At 43.1% G+C, this 21,362-nt stretch overlaps 1 protein-coding gene across 6 annotated transcripts in view; it reads right to left on the bottom strand.

The window, feature by feature from the left end:
* The window catches only part of Larp4 (La ribonucleoprotein 4), a 48,591-nt gene extending 40,082 nt beyond the window's left edge, over positions 1-8,509 (bottom strand). For 3 of the 6 annotated variants that reach the window (XM_032886529.1, XM_032886509.1, XM_032886520.1), the window contains exon 1: positions 8,348-8,508. Coding sequence is in view for 4 of the 6 variants with exons in the window: in XM_032886509.1 (XP_032742400.1) it covers positions 8,348-8,365 (18 nt within the window). In the remaining 2 variants the exon portion in view is untranslated. Of the gene's footprint in view, positions 1-877; positions 1,591-8,347 lie in introns of those variants that run through there. The other 3 variants (XM_032886544.1, XM_032886552.1, XM_032886537.1) reach the window with 2 other exon arrangements.
* Between the last annotated feature and the right edge of the window lie 12,853 nt (positions 8,510-21,362).

Here is a 21,362-nt window from a genome sequence, read left to right as displayed (position 1 = left end):
AGGAACTTACACACTCATGTATTAACCCATCTTTTTAAGGCATGGCAAAATTACTTTTCAACCCCCTTCTGCTCCAAAATGTATACTGAAAGCTAGGTGTAGTGGTGTAAAGCTATAATGTTAGCACTTGAAAGGTGGGGGAGGAAGGTTAACAGTTATAGGCCAGCCTTCATTATACAGTAAGTTCCAGGTCAGCCTCGGTTACAGGAAACCCTGTCTCAAAAAACAAACAAACAAACAAAAAAAAAAACCGTGTAATAACATATATAAAACTTAAATTAAAAGACTGGAAAAACTATTCTTGTTAACTGTCATAAGGGATTTATTACTATCTGCTTTGTTTTAACCCACATAATAATTTATAAAATTAGAATAATACTAACAAAGACCCAATAAATTAGACATTAAAAATAGTTTAATGCTTTACAAATTAATTTTGTCATCTATGATAGCGGGAGCAGCTTAAAATGTCTGTACTTTACAGGCAGGTATGATAGCCATGCCTGTAATTCTAGCAATCAAGAAGCTAAGACAGAAGGGACTGCTCTGAGCTTAAGGCCAGCAGGCACAACAAAAGGAATATTAGGCCAGCAAAGGCATGATTCTGGGTAATGGATCCGTGAATGTGATAGAAGAGAAAAATGGAAACTTCTCTTTCTTGAAATGACTATCTTCTTCTAAAAGAAGTTACTTCTAAGGTAAACATAAAGTAAGCAGGGCTGTCAGCTAATAAGCAAAAGCCAGTATTTGGATCTTGAAAGTCAGTCTGAAAAGTCTGCACTCTTAAACTAATAAACTGATGTTGCCTAAGTTTTATACTGCATAGGAATATGATAAACCTCTTCTCCAAGCAAATGACCTCTAACCCCAATTTTACCTGAAGTGACTGACGGATCAGCAAGAAGTGGATACAGAAAAACAGCTGCCAGACAAGATCCAGGGTCCCCAAGGCAGAAGCCAATTCAGACTAGTGATCATTTCTATCCCAGGGATAGAATTTCAGTTAAAGATTAATATTCATAGCAATTTTCATAATAGTATTTAACTTCTACCACAAAATGCTTATCGTAATTTAAAATACTGGAATTATTCTGTCTTTGAACTTCATTACAGTGGCAGTGATCTTATCAGTAAATTACTGTCCTCCAACACCTTGAAGAGCATATGAATACTTAGAGCACACGAGATTCACAAGGTCTGTGCACCACTTATATGCAATGCCTGCAGAGGACAGAAAGTGTCTGATCTCTCGGAACTTGAGTTATTAATGGTTTCTGAGCCACATGTGGGAGTAGGAATTGAACCCAGGTCCAGTCTCTCCAGCCAGCAAAGGTATTTTATTTTTTATCTCTGGTGTATTAGGGTTAAGTTAGCAAACTTTCCATTACTTTCAAATGAGAATGAACATGGGACAATGTGCTGAGGCAGCAGACACTTACGGAGTCCTTATATTGTAAATGTTTTCCTTGTCATTCCTCTTAAGTTTACCACAGGTATGATACATTATTAGTATAATCCTTAATTTACAGAAAAGGAAACAGACGCAAAAGTTAAACAATTTGCCCGAAGGCAAAAGTAACCAAGTCTAAGCACAGTTAATTTCTCTGGTCTAGAGTCCAGTTCTTCTTGTTTTAAGAAAATCATCATGTGGGGTTGGGGATTTAGCTCAGTGGTGAGCGCTTGCCTAGGAAGCCCAAGGCCCTGGGTTCGGTCCCCAGCTCCGAAAAAAAGAACCCAAAAAAAAAAAAAAAAAAAAAAAAAAAGTCATCATGTAGCCCAGGCTGCTCTCAACTGCCTAGGCTCAGGCAACCCTTCTACTCTCAAGGAGCTAGAATATTCCTGTGTATAAACCACCATGCTGGTTAGAACAGCTACGTTTTTTACATGAAAGATTTACATGGAGATTGAATCCAGGGCCTCAAAGCCAGGCCTGGCCTCACTGATCTGCTTGCCTCTGTCTCTGGAGAGCTACAATTAAAGGCAGGCACCCTGAGCCTTCGATCTGCATTTATATCATTTGCAATTCTTTTAACTCTTAGATATAAATGTATATTTTAATATAATGCAATAATCTTCATCTTCGCTCTAGCAGTCCTAGAGATGGAAGCAGGGATTTATATACGACAGACAAGCACTCACTCAGCTACGGCTCTTGCCTGGGTCAGTTGGTAGTGTCAATCTGTGATCTCTTATTCCTAGGACATTAATGAGGATAGCCTGGGCTACCCTAATGAGTTCAAGACTGGTTGAGCAAACTCAGAGAAATCCTGAAACACACATAAAATCCCCAAACATTTCTTGGAAAAGGAAGCTGAAGTAGTGATACAAGAGCCAATTCAAGCAATCAGAGAGGAGGAGGGGCGGGGTTCAAGCTAATCCCTGCTACATACAGCAAGAGGCCAAGCTGGACCTCAATGAGACCCTGTCTCAATTATATCCATACATACAGACAACTATTTACTTAAAAACCTATAGACTTCAGTGTTTTGCATCAACAACTTACTAATGAACCCACATATCAACAACTCACCACAACCTCTTACCAAAATGTGTTATGACCTGATACATATGACAGAAGCATAAAGATAACCACGTCAGTAGATAGGGACAAATTACAGATAGGGACTTGAGGCACAGAAGTTTTATTGAAGTTATGTTTGTCATCTGCAGCAATAATCCCCAAATCTTTTTAAAAAGTAACAATGCACAACACAAAACAAAAAATATGAATCTGGGTCATATTAGGTTTTGAAGAAAACAAGTTAAGCAAATTATGTTACAAGGATAATAAATAATAGAGCCAGAATCTTTTTTCATTTTCAATTAAAGATAATAAATTTCTCACCATCCTTAACCTCCTTTCCTTCTGCAACACAGACGTGAGCTCCATTTGCAGCTACACCAAAATCTTGTTTTAAGCTCCAAGATAGAAAATCAAAGTTTATAGACTTCAAATGTTTATCTAGCACCAAAAATTTCTTTCAGCTCAAACAAATCTAAAGTGACTAGTATTAGTAGTTTCAATCACTTGCTTTTTTATAATCTGAAACACAAAGGGATGTTTTGGTATTTTTCCTTAAAATTTCCAATTCATCTATTTTGTTCATACAGGTACTTTGCCTACACATGTACCTGTGCACCATAGCATGTAGTATGCAGAGGCCAGAAAAGAGCACTGGATCCCCGGGACTAGACTTAATCAAACCTGGATCCTTTGGAAGAGCAGTCAGTGTACTTAACTGCTGAGCCATGTCGTTCATAAACCAACTGTTCATAAAATTTCTTGGTAAATTTTTCACAATAAAGAGGCTGGGGCTACTTAGTGCAGAACACCTGTTCAATATGTTAAGTCTCAGACAGGAAGGCTCATCCTACCAAAAAAAAAAATACTAAATAGTCATAGTTTGTTCATACACTTTCTTCCTCCAAATCATTCTTTTAAAAAAATTAATTTTGAGGCTTGGTAGATAGCCTCAGTGGAGTGCTTGTCCAAGCAAGGATGAGGACTTGAAATTCATCTCCAGCATCTACATTAAACAAAACAGCCACCCATAGTGGTGCTCACATTTAATCCCAGCACCACAGAGGCAGAGGCAAGTGGGTGATCCACTCACTGTGTGAGCTCCAGGATAGCCAGAGCTACACAGAGAAATTCTGTCTCAAAAGACAAAAAGCCTGGGGTTGGGGATTTAGCTCAGTGGTAGAGCACTTGCCTAGCAAACGCAAGGCCCTAGGTTCGGTCCCCAGCTCCGAGAAAAAGAAAAAGAGAGAGAGAAAAAAAAAAGCCTGCCTTCAAAATTAAAGCAATCAAAATGGACAGCATGTTACTTCATGTTATTAATCCCAGCACTCTGGATACAGAGGCAGATTCATCCTGGTCTACATAACAAGTTCCAAGCCACTGGAACTACATTATGGTAAATGAGATGACTTGGTAGGTAAATCTGTTTGCCGCTTTGATGGACAGAGAATACATGATAGACTAGAAATGACTCCTGCAAGCTGTCGTCTGACCTCCACAGGTATGTCATGGCACAAGAACGAACGAACACACACGAGCACACACACGAGCACACACACACACGAGCACACACACGAGCACACACACGAGCACACACACGAGCACACACACGAGCACACACACGAGCACACACACGAGCACACACACGAGCACACACACGAGCACACACACGAGCACACACACGAGCACGGGGGAGGGGGACTGGTAGGTAAATCTCAGTCTTAAGGGAGCAAAGGAAGTCAGATACCTGGAACTGGTGAGCCAGCATAACCAAATTGGAGATCTACATACAAGTTCAGTGAATAACTGTCTCAGAAAGTAGCAAGTAATTGAAGAATACACCCAACATCCATCTTGGCTTCCACAAATGCATATGCACACATATAAAATATGTACATGAGTACAATGGGGAATGAGGTAAAAAACATAAACCCTACAAATAGATATAAATTTCAAAACTAACAACTCTGTAAACTATTAAAAAAAAAAGAGTACTGTATTGGGGAGGGGGAGGATTGTCATATTTATTTTTTTAAGCCAGGGCCTCTCTGTACGCTTGGCTGTCCTGGTACTACATAGAACATGCTGGCCTCCAAGTCACTGAGATTAAAGGTACACCACCACAGCACATAATGCTAATGTCTTGAAAATGCTACTTTCTAAAAGAGCATCAAACTTTAGCTAGAAAAAGTTTATAATGTTTCAAATTCTGTAAAATCTGAGGCAAAAGGAAAATGATATATTACTGTTTAGTGGGTTCAGATTCTCTCTTTTTTTTTTTTTAAGCCTTAACAGGCCAGCAGAGGGCACTAAATCCCCTGTAGTAGGGGTTGTGCCAAATGTTGGTACTGCAAACTGAGCCTGGGTCCCTGGAAGGGTAGCAAGGGTCCAGAGCTTCAATTTCACAAACTGGATGATAAGAGTTCTGGAGATAGATGTAGTGATGTTCCATTACCATGTGAATGTCCTTAAAAATACCAAGGAAGGACCTGCAAAGTGGCTTAGTGCGTAAGGGCACTCGTTGTTTGGCCGGACATCCTGAGATTGAACCCTGGGGCCCATACTGTGGAAGGACAGAACCTACCCCAGAAAAGCTGTCCTGACCTCTGTAGTACACAAGCATCACCCTCAACAAACAAAAACCTGTACTATAAATTAAAGGAAACTCTAAGGTGAATGTCAGTTGTTCATGCCTGTAATCGCAGCACTTGGTGGTGCTCTATTAAGAACTGCCTCTAGTTTGGGCTATAGAGACTCTGCCACAAACAACTTTAATAAACTTACCAGAACAATTTTTTAAAAAGCTTATAGAGTATTTCAAGCAACCTAGGGTATACAAACATCACTGCTCCCTTATTAAGTGGTTAATATTATCAGAGAAAAACTCAGAAATTCAATTTTAGTGTTCATTAAAATGCCAAGGGCATTTTATGGGAAGGGAAGTGGTGACGCATGCCTTTAATCCCAGCGTTTGGGAGGCAGAGATATAGGCAGAGCCTGGTCTACATAGCAAGTTCCAAACCAGCCAGGGTAATTTAAAAACAAGTTAAGGGCTGGGACACCAAGTGGCAGAGTGCTAGTGCTTGCCTGACATCCACAGGGCCCTGGGTTCAATCATCAATATTGGGGTGGGGGATTTGAGAGGCATAGAGCAAACATCCTAGAACTCAGAATTTAAAGAGGGTTTGCACATTCTAAAATTCCTCCTTTGTAACCCCTCTCATTCTCAGGTGTTTTCCTTATTTTTCCCTAATTTACATGCTTACTTGCCCTCCTCCTTCTCAGAAAGTCAGAATTCAGCCTCAATCTCCATTAGCTGAGTCAGGTAAAGGGAAGCAGAGGCAGTCGGACCCGTCATGTTTTTTTTTTGAATCCACATAAAGGTGGAAAGAGAGAAATGATGCTGTAGAGTGGTCCTCTAATCTACATGTACATTGTGGCATCATGCATACCATACACACACAAAAATTGTTTTTGATTTAAGCTATGAAGTGTATAAGATCGACAAATCAGAGCTTTTTTGGTTTGTTTGTTTTCCAAGACAAGGTTTCTCTTTGTAGCCCTGGCTGACCTGGAATTGGATCTGTACACCAGGCTAGCATGATCCATGTGCTTCTCTCTGCCTTGGCCTCCCAAGTGGTGGGATTAAAGGTATGTACAACCATCACCTGGGATTCCTTTTTTTTTTTTTGTTATATGTAAGTACCACTGTAGCAGTCTTCAGACACACCAGAAGAGGGCATCTGATTTCATTACAGATGGTTCTGAGTCTCCATGTGGTTGCTGGGAGAGCAGCAGACCTCTGGAAGAGCAGTCAGTGGTGTTAACCACTGAGTCATTTCTCCAGCCCATCACCCAGGATTCTAACTGGTTTTAATATATTTCAAGACATTAATTTTCAATAAACTACATATGAGAAAATGATAAACTGAGTCAAAAGTGACTAATAGGCACATTAAATTTATATAGTTTAGTGGAAAACACAGTAATAATTCAACCTCAATATTTATTAGCAGAGCTAGGAGCAGAGGTGCACACCTTTAATCCGAGCCACTTTGGGAGGCAAAGACATGTACTATGTCTAAACTCGGAAATTTGCCTTTAATCCCAGGGCTCAGGAAGCAGAGGCAGGCAGATCTCTGGGTTTGAGGCCAGTCTGGTCTGAGTCCAACGTAAGCCAGGGCTACACAGACAAATCCTGGAGAGTGGGGGGATCCAATATTTGCACAGCATGGTAATTCCTAAAGCAAACTAGCCCTGCTTACACTCAAACCTTTTATCTTATTCTTTAAAAAAAAAAAAAAAAAAAGGTGGATTTAAACTAGTAACAAAAATGAATAGAAAGATTGAGTCCACTGCTCAAAATTTTTAGTAGTCTGCTTCAAATATCCAAATGAATATATACTACTGACCTTCCGATTACACTAATTAAGCGTCTTTAACGCCTAACTTTAGGATCGCAAACTTATCAACTACATAAAACATCAAGGGAGGGTAAAAGGTAGAACTACCGGTAATGAGGGAAAGTAATGAGTATGGAAGATATAAGAGATATTTGTTTAATACACAACACGTTTGTGTGAAAGCGTCCTTATGTAACACAATACCAAGTACAACGAATACACACAATGAAAATAAAAATAATTGCTTATTTACTTTATGCCAGACTATCAGGGAATAAGACTCTCCCACCACCATTTCAGAACACTCTCCGCCCCTAAGTTAGACCCAGCTTCCAAGTCCATTATACAACCTGTGATTCCTTCCCTCATGAAAAGAGTCTTTTTATGGGCACAGTTAACAAATGCCAAGTTGCAAAGTTGCAGCTTTGCTGGATTGACGTTTTCACAATGTAAGAACAATATGATCTGGAATCTACTCAAAGCATTTGCCAGGCGGTCAGCTGATGCTCACTCAACACAACAGGACAGAAACGAGAGAAATTAAACTTCATTATTTGTCTAAGTCAGGTAATCGCTACCTCGAAATCTCAAACAGGCGGACCGTAGACGGTCCAACGAAAACAGTATTTTCAACCGATCCAACACTACTACAAAACCCCGGATTTCCCTAAGTTTCTCTCCTCCTCGTAATTTTCCCTGTAACCGGCTCCTAACAGGTTCGCGGAATCAACCCGCACCACGCAGCCGCAGGCCGAGTAACTTTTACAAAAGGTCAGAGCGGTGCCTTTCAAGGCTTCCGACCCCTGTAGGGCTTCGCCGCTCGCACTAACTCGCTTTCACCCACAGAACGTTCCAGAGCTGGCGAACCGGACCCAACAAGATTTTGGTGAAGCTTGGGGGTCCGGAGACGGGGTGCGGGCGAGCTTTCTACTCTCTTCAAAAAACACGCCCCTCCCCAATTCACAAGACAAAAACCCACCACACCCGCATTTCCCCTTCTCCCGCGCTCCCACATGTTGCTCGCTCCGTCCTAGGCGGCCCCGCGAGGCCTCCCTCACCCCCCAACGCGCCCACCTGATCGCCCTTTCTCCGCAGGCTCCGCCCCCCGCCCCCGCCCGCTCGCCTCCTTCAGGAGCTCCATATGGGACACCCTGATCTCCCTCCGCTCCTCACGCCACCTCAGCCCGGCCCCCGACACGCCGCCTTCCCTTCCCCGACGCCCCGGGCCTGGACCCTCACAGCCTCCTCAGGCGTGCGAAGCGCACGGCGGGGCTGCAGGCCTGCACGGCCCAGGTGCTGTGTCAGCCTCTCGGCGGGCTGCGCGGCGTGTACGGCCTGGAAAGTCACATGGCGGTGGGACCGGCCCGCGCCCCTAACACTTCAGCTCTTCTCAGAGCCCGACCAGCCGACCTAAGCCGCTCACCTCAACGAAGAGCAACATGTCTGCTTCCGCTCGGCCCGATCGTTCACGCTGCCGCGACTCCAACTGGCTCACAGGCCCGGGCCCCAATCGGTAGGATAAGGACACTCGCCTTGCCCCTCCACCCGGCAGTGGACCCGGCTCCTCCCCCGCCGTCAGCCGCTGCGCCCTGACCCGCCCAGTCCCGCCTCCCTGGAAGCAACAACTGTTTCCGGTTCTGGAGGCAAACTGCTTCCGGAGCGGAGGGCCCACCCACCCTCTGCGTGCTTCGTGCTGGCTGGGTCTCCGGCGGCGTAAGCCGAAGTGTGCGATCCTTGTAGCGTGTTACGGGTAGACGCTCTGGAGGCCGCGCCGAGTTATGTTAAACGCTCACGGACGCATTTTTACTTTTTACCAAAGAGCTGACCAACGCGCACCTAACGCTTGCGCAGATTCGTAGTTCAAAACCTAGGTCCGATTAAAAGGCGATGGAGTGCGCCCGCCCGGGCTGATGACTTCCATCCCACCCCCCACCCACGCAAAAAAACAAAAAAACCCAAAAAAGTTGTAGTGGGCGCTAAGAAACTATACAGCCACTCTATATTAATTGCATCCTAGGTGCCTGGTACTGTACTAAGAATTTTGCATAAGTTACTCTTAAAGACCCAATGAATAAATTGTTGAAGGAGTGAATCAGATTCCTTTAGATACAACTTTTATAGAACTTTGCCCCAGGTCCCTTAGAATCAGGTCTTCATTAACATAATGATGCGCCGCTGGGATGCTTTTTTAATTTTTTTTTTTTCTTTTTCTGGAGCTTGGGGACTGAACCCAGGGCCTTGTGCTTGTTAGGCAAGCGCTCTACCACTGAGCTAAACCCCCAACCCAGCCGCTGGGATGCATAATTCACTACTACCTAATAATAATTAGCCTAAATCTCTTATTTATTGGTGTTTTTATAGTCAAAATAGTTTGCAAATATTTTAATTATTTTTACTGGAGTTATTCTTCCCTTACCGGTCTCATTTGCTCCCGTTTCAAACAATTTTTTTTTTTAATTTAAAAAATCTTTTGTCTTTTGAGACAAGGTTTCTCTGGGTTGGTTGTTCCTGGAAATCGCTCTGTAGACCAGGATGACCTTGAACTTACGGAGGTCTACCTGTCTGCCTCCTGAGTGCTGGGACAGTACCTTAAAGTGAACTTTTCCTTTTCATCAACTCTTGCTTGTTTTCTAAGCCTTCCTCCCCCCACCCCCCAGTTCTTTGAGTAAATACTTTGTATGTATGTATTTCTGTCTGTGAACCAGGTGAGTGCCATAAGAGCTCCTGTAAAGGAGGGCATCAGATTCCTTGGAATGGGGATGTTGGTGAGCAGCCATGTGGGTGTTGAGATGAGACCTCTGGAAGAGCAGCCAGTGCTCTTAATCACTTAGCCATCTCTCCTGCCCTCCATTAAGAAAATAAGATTCATTTTTATTATCTTTAATTATGTGTTGTGTGAGTGTAAGTATGTGCAGGTGAAAGACGTGCCCTGAAGGCCAGTGGCCAGATTCCCCTGGACCTGAATTAATGGTAGTGAGCCACCAGGTGTGGGTGCTTGGAACTATCTACAACAGGAGTGCGCTCTTAATATCCAAGTCTTCTCTTCAGCCCCAAGATCTTCCCCGTATCTTTTGTAAAGATCTATTTTCATTTCACGTGTATCATTATTTGCCTGCATGCATGTTTATGTACCTCATGTATGCCTGGGAACTGAACCTGAGTCCTGGGCAAAAGCAACAAGTGCTCTTAACCACTGAGCCGTCCTAACCTTTCAATTCTTTCCTTTCTATGTTTCTTTTCTTTTATTTCTCCCCCTCCACCCCCCGCCCCCCGTGACAACATCTCACTGTATATTCTGGGCTGTCCAGGAACTCACTCTGTAGATTAGGTTGGTCTCAAGCTCAGAGACCCTTCTGTTTAGTGATGGGAGTAAGGTGTGCACCACTACACCCAGCCCCAACTTTCCTTTTCTTAACCCGGATATCTCCTTTGCTTTGCCTCACAAGATACTCACTTTCTCACATTGACACCGAACTCTATTCACTGTTAAACTGCTGATACTTATGCTTTCCTTAATTGGCTCGCCAGTAGACTCCATTATTTATTGTATTTTTAGAATTATTTATTTATGTATGTGAGTACACTGTCGCTGTCTTCAGACACACCAGAAGAGGGCATTGGGTCTGAATGCAGATGGTTGTGAGCCACCATGTGGTTGTTGGGAATTGAACTCAGGGCCTCCAGAAGAGCAATCATAGCTTTTAACCGCTGAACCATCTCTCCAGCCTGATTCCCTCCCCCACCCCTTTTTTTTAAATCTCAATCATTAAACTTAGCTTCAGGATATTTGATCACACTGTGAACCCTGAGATTGTGTTATACCCTGTTTCTAGTGGTGGTGTAGCCCACCCCTTAATACACACCTTTAATTCCAAATAAGGAAGGTAATGTTAGTTTGTAGAAGGAAGCACCCATGTTTGGAAGTGATGTCTAATTGAGTGGCAGAGCGCCAAATCACAGACTAGGATATGCCCATTTCTCACCAGAACAGACAGGAAAGGGAAGCAATGCAGAGAGGAAGGGGGCGGTTTTACTGGGAAGGTTGTGCACGGACAGGTTGGAGAGAGAACGAGCCAAAGAATGAGAAGGAGCCAGAAGACTAGAACATGTTGGCAAAGTGAGTTTGAGGCCAAGCAGAGTAAATCAATAAGAAACTGAGAGAAGCCGATCTGAATCAGTCAGCTTGGAGGGGAGTTTGAACCAGAACAGCTGAGTTAACCAGCTACCCCTAAACTCAGGAGAACAAGAAAGGGAGAGCTTATTCAGCAGCAAGTCTCAGCGGCTGAGAACATTCCAGGCCTAGAAAGGTTGTACAGACACTAGAAGCTTCCAGGACTAGGCCTAGGTTAGTAGTAGACAGAGGCAGGAAGCCTTAGAGAGGACATTTACTTCAGGCAAAGAGAAGTTCTATTTCCAAAACTCTGTCCCACTGGGATAGAAGCTTTAGCACTTACCTCCAAAATCATGATGCCTCAAGGTATCTTCCCTACTTGTTAATCAACATCTCTCTCCATAAGGTTTTCTCCAAGACTCTGCTTCTCAGATCTCTTCGTGTCTTTTGATACACCTTATAGTTTAATCTTAACCCCCCCCCCCATTTTTAGTTTCTTCATAAAAGCCCTGTGGTCTTCTTGACTTAGGGTAATTGTAGTAACATAGTAGTATCTCAAGAAATGTTTTCTAATTGGACCGGAAGGAGTTTAAAACTTTCCTTTAAAAGGCTTCATATCCACTTGCTGATTAATTCCATGCTACATAGGAAGATACAAGAGTGAGAGAGAGAGAGAGCTAACTTAATTCAGTTGACAAGGCTTTGTGAACGTCTCCCAGAAGAGTTGTACCTTTCTCTCTGTAAAATACAAGGGTTTTTAAGACTTTCATAATTTGACAAGAGTAGGAAGTTCTGAACCTTCTGAACATCCCTAGTAAATAAGTCTGTGTTGTGACTTATAAGAAAGGAGAGGAAATAATGACTGTAGGACTCCAGGTGAGAGAACAGCTGCAGTCTTCTGGATGTTAGCAGATTTGCATAGCGAGAGAGATCCACTTCCGGCCAGTTTCTCTGGAATAATAATGAAAATCAGAACCAGCACCTGAGATTACCAACCAGTGCTCACAGAACTCGAACTGCTCTTCATGCTGCTGCCATTCAGGAGGGAGTCACAACCTTTTTTTTTTTTTTTTTTTTTTAAATGAGGTAGGGCCTCATTCTGCGACCCAGGATGAACCTGAACTCTCAGCAATCCTCCTGCTTCAGCACCTGCGTACTGGGATTATGAGTCTGAGCCACTGTGCCTAGTTGACAATGGCATCTTAAAGAGAAACATTTAACTTGATCTGTGCGTGTTTATTACCTTTAAAAGACCAGCTGCTGGGCTAGTAGAGCTTGTCTATCATCCTGGCTTCCTGGGGTCTGAAGCAGGAAGATCAAGAGTGAAGACCTCAGCCAATGAGATGGCTCTGTGGGTAAAGGCTCTTGCCCCTAAGCCTGGGAACCCAAGTCAAGTCCCCAGGAACCACATAATAAGAGGAAAATTAAATTCAAGACCAGTCTAGGCTACAGAGTTAATTCAAGCCTAATCCGCTAATTTAACTAGAACTATCTAGAAATGAACTGGAAATACCGGAGTGGAGCTGGGTGTGTAGCTCAGTGGTAGGGAGCTTGTGGGCCCTGCATGAGCCCTACGTTCAGTCATCAATAGTGGGCAGAAGGGACGGAGGGAAAAAGAAAAGTAGCTACTTCATGACTCTCGCCTCTCTTTCCCTATGAACTAAAACACCTATTTTGTGTTCTGTCCCAATCTTGACAGGCCTCAACAGAGGACTAATTTTCCAACGTTTCCAACAAGGAATCAACATAGGTTTTTGTGGTGAGCTTAAGGTATACAGCAATCATTTAAAAAAAAATATGTAGAACCTATCAGATGATACTGTAAGGTTTATGAGCCCACAAACACAGTAAAACCGTTAACGCTAGACAAGGTACAGCACTCCAGACCATGCTTGCCCTTACTCTGAACTGCGATGGAGGAGGTGACACACGGTGGGAAAGAGCTCAAGGGACTCAGCTTTATTTCTAACACTTTTCCCTTTTTTTTTTTAAAGTTACCTAGCTAAGCACGGTCATACACACATGTCATCCCAACGCCTCCCCTGCAGCCAGAGCTGCCCAGAGAGGCAAACAGATCTCTTCCTGGGTAGAGAGCAGTCTCTAATGTTCCCTTCGACTTTGCGAGTGAACTAGGAAATCCCAAAACTTGTCAGGCTCTCAAAACAAGACAACAGCAGTAAGGGAAACTGGTTCTCTCCCAAGTACCTTCTAAGTTATCAAATGGTAGAAAAGTTGTGGGCAGATGAGGAACTCGTAGGACACTATTTCCATACAGGCTTAAACCTGTTTCAACAGAGTCCAGGAAGAGAGAAGAGGTTGGACGTTGGGTTCTAGCACCTAGAATGTAATTCTTCAATGCAGGACCGTGCCTTCCATTCCTTTCAGCATTCCTGCTCTCCAGTGTCTCCTCCCCCTCCCTGTGTCTACAATCATATAGAATGTCTAGCTCTTTACACAGAGGAAGCATCCCTGAACATTCTAGTCAATGATAGTGTCACAATGGGTCTTCTAACGACATCATCAAGATACTTTCTAGTTGGTCCAAGTGGGGTTGGCCATAACCTCAGGACTCCTTGAGGCTTCCAAGTGGACGCTTATTAGCATTCGCCTAGATTCTGTGAAGAAGAAAAAAAAAAAAGAAGAAGAAGAAGAAATACAAAGAAATCACCCAAAATGTTTAAAATGCCTGTCAAAAAGCGAGGTGATTTCTTGATTGACTCTGATTCAGACGATGAGGTCATGGATCCCATCACCAAAGGCAGTAAGTCACTGAGCTTGCAATTTGAAATTCCAGAGTCAGTACAGGCAGTCATCAATAAGATTGAGCAATCGCAGATGATTCGGGCCCAAGAGGTAAGCAGCCAATCCATTTACAGACTTTGTACAGCTTTGTACAACCTGGTGAAAATTAATACTTTTGTTGTTGTTTGAATAGAAAACACTTCACACTCAAGATAGTTGACTGAATTTTAGGTAACTCTGACTCCAAATGACACTGTTAGCACACTGACGGTGATAGACCAATTCTCTATCAGCCTTTCACACCAAAATCATTCACACAAATTAAGTCAGGTGGACTGGATATGGTAGTGTACCCCTCTAAGTCCAGCATGCAGGAGGAAGATGAAGGTGGGAAGATCTTGATCTTGGGTTCAAACTTGATGCCCAGTTTTGCTGAATATTATAGAGACTTGGCTAAAGAAAAGAAAAGAAAAGAAAAGGTGTGTTTTGTGGAAATGGCTCAACTGGTTGGGGCTCTTTCTGCCATGCCTCACACCTAAAGTTGATCCCCAGAACCTGCCTGTCAGAATCAACTGTCCAGTTGTGCTCTGGCCTCCACACACATGGAGTGGCCATTTCACTCCTCTACAAATGTCATAACTGCGATTTTAAAAATAAATAAAGGCTGACAACGGAGCCCAATGATAGAGCATGAGATAGACTCTAGGCTCAACTCCACTATTTCCAAAAAGGGAACAGAGGAAAGGTTGGTAGAACCAGGACTGCTTTCCTTTCCACACAGAATTTCCTGTTCAGGTTTCTCACAGCCGGCAACCCCAGTGTTTGCTCTTAACAGCTTTATTGGTTGCCTTGGTTACATTTCTATTGCTGTTGTAAAAGAAAGTGTTCGGTGTGAGACTTGCAGTGGCAGAGGGTGACAGGCATGGTGGCAGAAACAGCTGAAAGCTTGTATGTTGACCTGCAAATTGGAGGCAGAAAGAGGACCAACTGGGAATGGTGTGGGCTTTTGAAACCTGTTCTCCTTCAAACCACCACACTGCACTCCTTGGCCTCCACAGGCTTGTTATATCAGAATGCAAAATCCAGGGAGTCCAACTTCAAAGGTCCCCCTCCCCTTTTACAGTCCTAATACTGTCTAAAAGTCCAAAGCTCAAAGTCTCTCCTGAGACTCAAGGCAAACGGAAGCCTCTTAACTGTAACATCCTGTAGGGCAAAATAAAAAAGCAAAGCGCAGCTTCCAGCGTCCAGGCAAAGGACACACATCGCCATTCTAGAAGATGACTAGGGGCAGAGGGAGGAAAATACCAGACAAGGCAAACTCAGAACCCTGGAGCTCCATGTCTGATATCAGGGGCCTTAGGTGGCTCAGCCCTTCCAGCTGATTGCAACACACCTCCCTCCTGAGCTGGTCCCACACCCTGCCTGCAACTCTCCTTGGCGGATGTCTCCCAGCTCTGACACCTCCAACCTTGTGGGATCTCCAGTGCAATCCAGGCTTCACTTTCACAGTTGCGCGCGCACACACACACACACACACACACACACACACGCACGCACACACACGCACGCACTGGCATCGCAGGGCCCCTTGCAGGGCCTCCCCTTCACACGCCTGGCTTTAGTGGCTCTCCTTAACTGTGGAGGGAGAGACCATAACCCTGTCACACACACATATCCTTCATGATTATAAAGTCAGAAGCATGCTATTGACACTGCTGATTTCTGGGGCCTGCTTGAGAAAGAGGGAGCCTGGCCCCACCAATCACAATTGCATGAGCTTTGCTTTGTTTTTGCCTTTTTAGAAGTAGAAAATTTCTTGGTTGTGACAAGCAGGTGGCTGGGGGCCTTGCCCTGAGGTGCGTTTCCTAGATTCCATTTCCTAGATTCCATTTCCTAGATTCCATTTTGGAGCAGGCCTCCTTCTTCTTCCTCTTCCTCTCCTCCCCCTCCTCCCCTCTTCCTCCCTCTCCTCCTCCCCCTCTTCCTCCTCCCTCCTTCCTTCTTCATCTCTATCTCCCCTCCTCCCCCTCCTCCTCCTGCTCCTTCTGCTCTTCCTCCTCCTCCTTTCTCTTCTTTTTTTAAAAAATTTTCTCATCTCGGGGTTGGGGTTAGCTCAGTGGTAGACCCACATGAGTAATTAATAACTGAATGAAAAAGAAGAAATAAAAGGAGGACAACTGCTCCTCAGGGATTGATGGTTTTTATTATAAATGCAAGGGAGAACACAGGCAGACACATCTGGAGAGTCCAAAGTGAACATGGCCACACCGAGCAGGGCTATGTGAGCGCATAGGGAGACAGAGAGCAAGAAGGAAGCCGTTGACCAAGAGGGGTGGCCTGGACCAAGAGACTGTTCAAGAGACCAGAAAGGCAGAAGGGTCAAAAAGGGTCAATGTGGCCAAGATGTCCAGATTATAAGGGAGAGCTGGGGGAAGGGCAGCCCAGAAGCAGGTGGGGTATGCCACGTAAGAGGACCCTGTGATGTGTTAATAGGCACCTTGTCCAGTTGTCCTGGGTTTGAAACCTAACAATAACCACACAACGGAGCTCCTCCTCCAAAGGAATCAGCCCACTCCCTTTTCTTAAGATTCATTTATTTTATTACATAGAAGTACACTGTAACTGTCCTCAGACACACCTGAAGAGAACATAAGATCCCATTACAGACGGTTGTGAGCCACCATGTGGTTCCTGGGAATTGAACTCAGGACCTCTGGAAGAGCAGTCAGTGCTCTTAACCTCTGAGCCATCTCTCCAGCCCACCGACCTTACATCTTGATATACAGATTGGAGGCAGAGAGAGATAACTGGCAAAGACAGGGGCTTCTAATGACACAGCTCCTCCAACAAGGTCACACTCCTCCTTTCTCCCTTTTTTAAATTGAAAACAATTGTTTTCATAAAATAGGTTCTGATCATGATTTTCTCCTCTTCCAACCCCTCCTAGATCCTCTTCACCTCCCTATCCTCCAAACTCTCTCTTAAAATAACACACACACACATACGCACACACACACACACACACACACACACACACACACACACGAGATCTTTACATGCTCACAAAAAACCCCACAGAAGTAAAGTCAAAAACCAAACAATACAAGCAAAAAACCATTAAGTCAAAAAATGCCCTCCAAGATCTACATAAGACTCAGTCTACATAAATACCAGTGCGTTCACTTTCTGTTGGCTGCCTACTGTGTGGGGCCTATTCTGAAATGAAAGCTATTAGAGAAGACTGGTTTTCCCTTCATAAACAGGATAGGTTAGCCAACAGTGTCTTGGCTAGGTCGTGGAGCCCATGTCTACTTCTCCCTTTCAGTGCTGGTTCCTGGTCTGGCTTGAACCTGTGCAGGTCCCATGCGTAACGGCACAATATCTATGAGTTCATATGTGCATCGGTCCCACTGCTCCAGAGAACACGTCCCCTTGGAGTCATCACCCCTCTAGCTCTCACAGTACCCTGCGGGGAGGGCACTGAGTACCCCACCTCTCTCACTCTGCATACTGTCAGTTCTGGGCCTGTGTCAGCTCCCATCTACTGTGAGAGGGAGAATCTCTGGTCATGGTGGAGCTATGCGCTGATCTATGAGTGTAGCAGAATGTCCTTAGGAGTCATGTTGTTTCTGTGTTCCTTTAACAGAGTAGTAGTAGTTGATTTTTCCCAAGCCCACTGCCTACCCCGTCTCAGGTTCTTGGCCACCCTAGCAGTGTCAGGCATGGGTTCTGTCTTATGGAGTGGAAGGTCATACTTCTTAAGCCTTCCTAAACAGTGAACAACTGGGGACCAACTACTCGAATAGTGGAGCCCATGAAGCCACGTTCGTTCGTTCGTTCTTTCTTTCTTCCTTTCTTCCTTTCTTTCAAGACTTTATGTCCCGTTACAGATGGTTGTGAGCCACCATGTGGTTGCTGGGAATTGAACTCAGGACCTATGGAAGAGCAGCCAGTGCTCTTAACCATTGAGCCATCTCTCCAGCTCTACCCTTTTCATTCAAACCACCAAATTGGTGGTTTTGTTGTTGTTGTTGTTATCATGGGATCAACTATGTTTTTTAAAAGTAAACAAGTTCTGATATATACATATATATATATATACACATATATATTAAAATTGGTGGAAGTGTCAGCTGAATCAACAATGAACTAACTCATCTCCCCCTAATTTCTTGATTTTATTTTTGTTTATCAGTTTGTTGTTTTGAGACAAGATTTCTTGTAACAGCCCTGGCTGTCCTAGAGTTCACTTTGTAGACCAGGCTGGTCTGGACACACAGAGACTCACCTGCCTTTGCTGGGATTAAAGGTGTGGACCACCATTGCCCTGCTCTTGATGCTTTAGGGTCCTCCTAGATATCTCTGCCTCACTGACACACTAATTTGTAGCTAACTGCCAGTCTGCTCACTGCTAGATGGAGTAGTCTGCTTAGTCTTCATTTTATATAAAGAAAGTCATACATTATTTTCTTCTGAGTGCCTGTGTGTGTGTGTGTGTGTGTGTGTGTGTGTGTGTGTGTGTGTGTCCAGCTTTAATAAGGTTATCTGGCAATTTTGGTAGCAGTACGAAGTCTTTGATTCTGCTCATTGGACAGGAGAGGCATCGGTTTACATTTTGTTTTGTAGGCGATTTGCGTACACACACATCTCTGAATCCCTCCTATGTCATTACCAGCTGGTAAATCACATTAAGGTTTTTTATTATCATTAAAAGCAGTAAGGGAAAAAGATCAAGTAACATATAAAGGCAGACCTATCAGAATTACACCAGACTTATCACCAGAGATTATGAAAGCCAGAAGATCCTGGACAGATGTCATACAGACCCTAAGAGAACACAAATGCCAGCCCAGGTTACTGTATCCAGCAAAACTCTCAAATAATATAGGAGAAACCAAGATATTCCATGACAAAACCAAATTTACACAATATATTTCTACAAATCCACCCCTACAAAGGATAATAAATGGTAAAGCTCAACACAAGGAGGCAAGCTACACCCTAGAAAAAGCAAGAAACTAATCGTCTTGGCAACAAAACAAAGAGAAGAAAAGCACACAAACATAATCTCACATCCAAATATGAATATAACAGGAAGCAACAATCACTATTCCTTAATATCTCTCAACATCAATGGACTCAATTCCCCAATAAAAAGACATAGATTAAGAAACTAGATACATGGGGTTGGGGATTTAGCTCAGTGGTAGAGCGCTTGCCTAGGAAGCGCAAGGCCCTGGGTTCGGTCCCCAGCTCCGAAAAAAAGAACCAAAGTTGAACAATGCTCTACTCAATGATAACCTGGTCAAGGAAGAAATAAAAGAAAGAAATTAAAGACTTATTAGAATTTAATGAAAATGAAGGTACAACATACCCAAATTTATGGGACACAGTGAAAGCTGTGCTAAGAGGAAAACTCATAGCTCTGAGTACCTGCAGAAAGAAACAGGAGAGAGCATATATCAGCAGCTTGACAGCACACCTAAAAGCTCTAGAAGAAAAAGAAGCAAATACATCCAGGAGGAGTAGAAGGCAGGAAATAATCAAACTCAGAGCTGAAATCAACCAAGTAGAAATAAAAAGGACTATACAAAGAATCAACAGAAGCAAAAGCTGGTTCTTTGAGAAAATCAACAAGATAGATAAACCCTTAGCCAGACTAACCAGAGGACACAGAGAGTGTTTCCAAATTAACAAAATCAGAAATGAAAAGGGAGACATAACAACAGAATCAGAGGAAACTCAAAAAATCATTAGATCCTACTACAAAAGCCTATATTCAACAAAACTTGAAAATCTGGAGGAAATGGACAATTTCCTAGACAGATACCAGGTGCCGAAGTTAAATCAGGAACAGATAAACCATTTAAACAACCCCATAACTCCTAAAGAAATAGAAGCAGTCATTAAAAGTCTCCCAACCAAATAGAGCCCAGGTCCAGATGGGTTCAGTGAAGAATTCTATCAGACCTTCATAGAAGACCTCATACCAATACTATCCAAACTGTTCCACAAAATTGAAACAAATGGAGTGCTACCAAATTCCTTCTATGAAGCCACAATTACTCTTATACCTAAACCACACAAAGACCCAACAAAGAAAGAGAACTTCAGACCAATTTCCCTTATGAATATCAATGCAAAAATAATCAATAAAATTCTTGCAAACCAAATCCAAGAGCACATCAAAACAATCATCTATCATGATCAAGTAGGCTTCATCCCAGGTATGCAGGGATGGTTTAGTATACGGAAAACCATCAACGTAATCCACTATATAAACAAACTGAAAGATACAAACCACATGATCATTTCATTAGATGCTGAGAAAGCATTTGACAAAATTCAACACCCCTTCATGATAAAAGTCCTGGAAAGAATAGGAATTCAAGGCCCATACCTAAACATAGTAAAAGCCATATCCAGCAAACAGTAGTTAATATTAAACTAAATGGAGAGAAACTTGAAGCAATCCCACTAAAATCAGGGACTAGACAAGGCTGCCCACTCTCTCCCTACTTATTCAATATAGTTCTTGAAGTCCTAGCCAGAGCAATCAGACAACAAAAGGAGATCAAAGGGATACAGATTGGGAAGGAAGAAGTCAAAATATCACTATTTGCAGATGATCTGATAGTATATTTAAGTGATCCCAAAAGTTCCACCAGAGAACTACTAAAGCTGATAAACACCTTCAGTAAAGTGGCTGGGTATAAAATCTACACAAAAGAGAAACAACAACCTTCATAATAGTCCCAAATAATATAAAATACCTCGGTGTGACTTTAACCAAGCAAGTGAAAGATCTGTATGATAAGAACTTCAAGCCTCTGAAGAAAGAAATTGAAGATGATCTCAGAAGATGGAAAGATCTCCCATGCCCATGGGTTGGCAGGATTAATATAGTAAAAATAGCCATTTTACCAAAAGCGATCTACAGATTCAATGCAATCCCCATCAAAATTCCAATCCAATTCTTCAGAGAGTTAGACAGAACAATTTGCAAATTCATCTGGAATAACAAAAAACTCAGGATAGCTAAAACTCTCCTCAACAATAAAAGGATTTCAGGGGGAATCACTATCCCTGAACTCAAGCAGTATTACAGAGCAATAGTGATAAAAACTGTATGGTATTGGTACAGAGACAAGTAGATAGACCAGTGGAATAGAATTGAAGACCCAGAAATGAACCCACACACCTATGGTCACTTGATTTTTGACAAAGGAGCCAAAAACATAAAATAGAAAAAAGATAGCATTTTCAGCAAATGGTGCTGGTTCAACTGTAGGTCAGCATGTAGAAGATTGCAGATCGAGCCATTCTTATCACCCTGTACAAAGCTTAAGTCCAAATGGATCAAAGACCTCCACATCAAACCAGATACACTCAAACTAATAGAAGAAAAAGTGGGGAAGCATCTTGACCACATGAGTACTGGAGAAAATTTCCTGAACAAAACACCAATGGCTTATGCTCTAAGATCAAGAATCGACAAATGGGATCTCATAAACCTGCAAAGCTTCTGTAAGGCAAAGGACACTGTCATTAGGACAAAATGGCAACCAACAGATTGGGAAAAGTT

This window comes from Rattus rattus, chromosome 1 (assembly GCF_011064425.1).
Source record: "Rattus rattus isolate New Zealand chromosome 1, Rrattus_CSIRO_v1, whole genome shotgun sequence".
In the NCBI taxonomy this organism is placed as follows: domain Eukaryota; kingdom Metazoa; phylum Chordata; class Mammalia; order Rodentia; family Muridae; genus Rattus; species Rattus rattus.
This window is presented reverse-complemented; position numbering and strand designations above follow the sequence as displayed.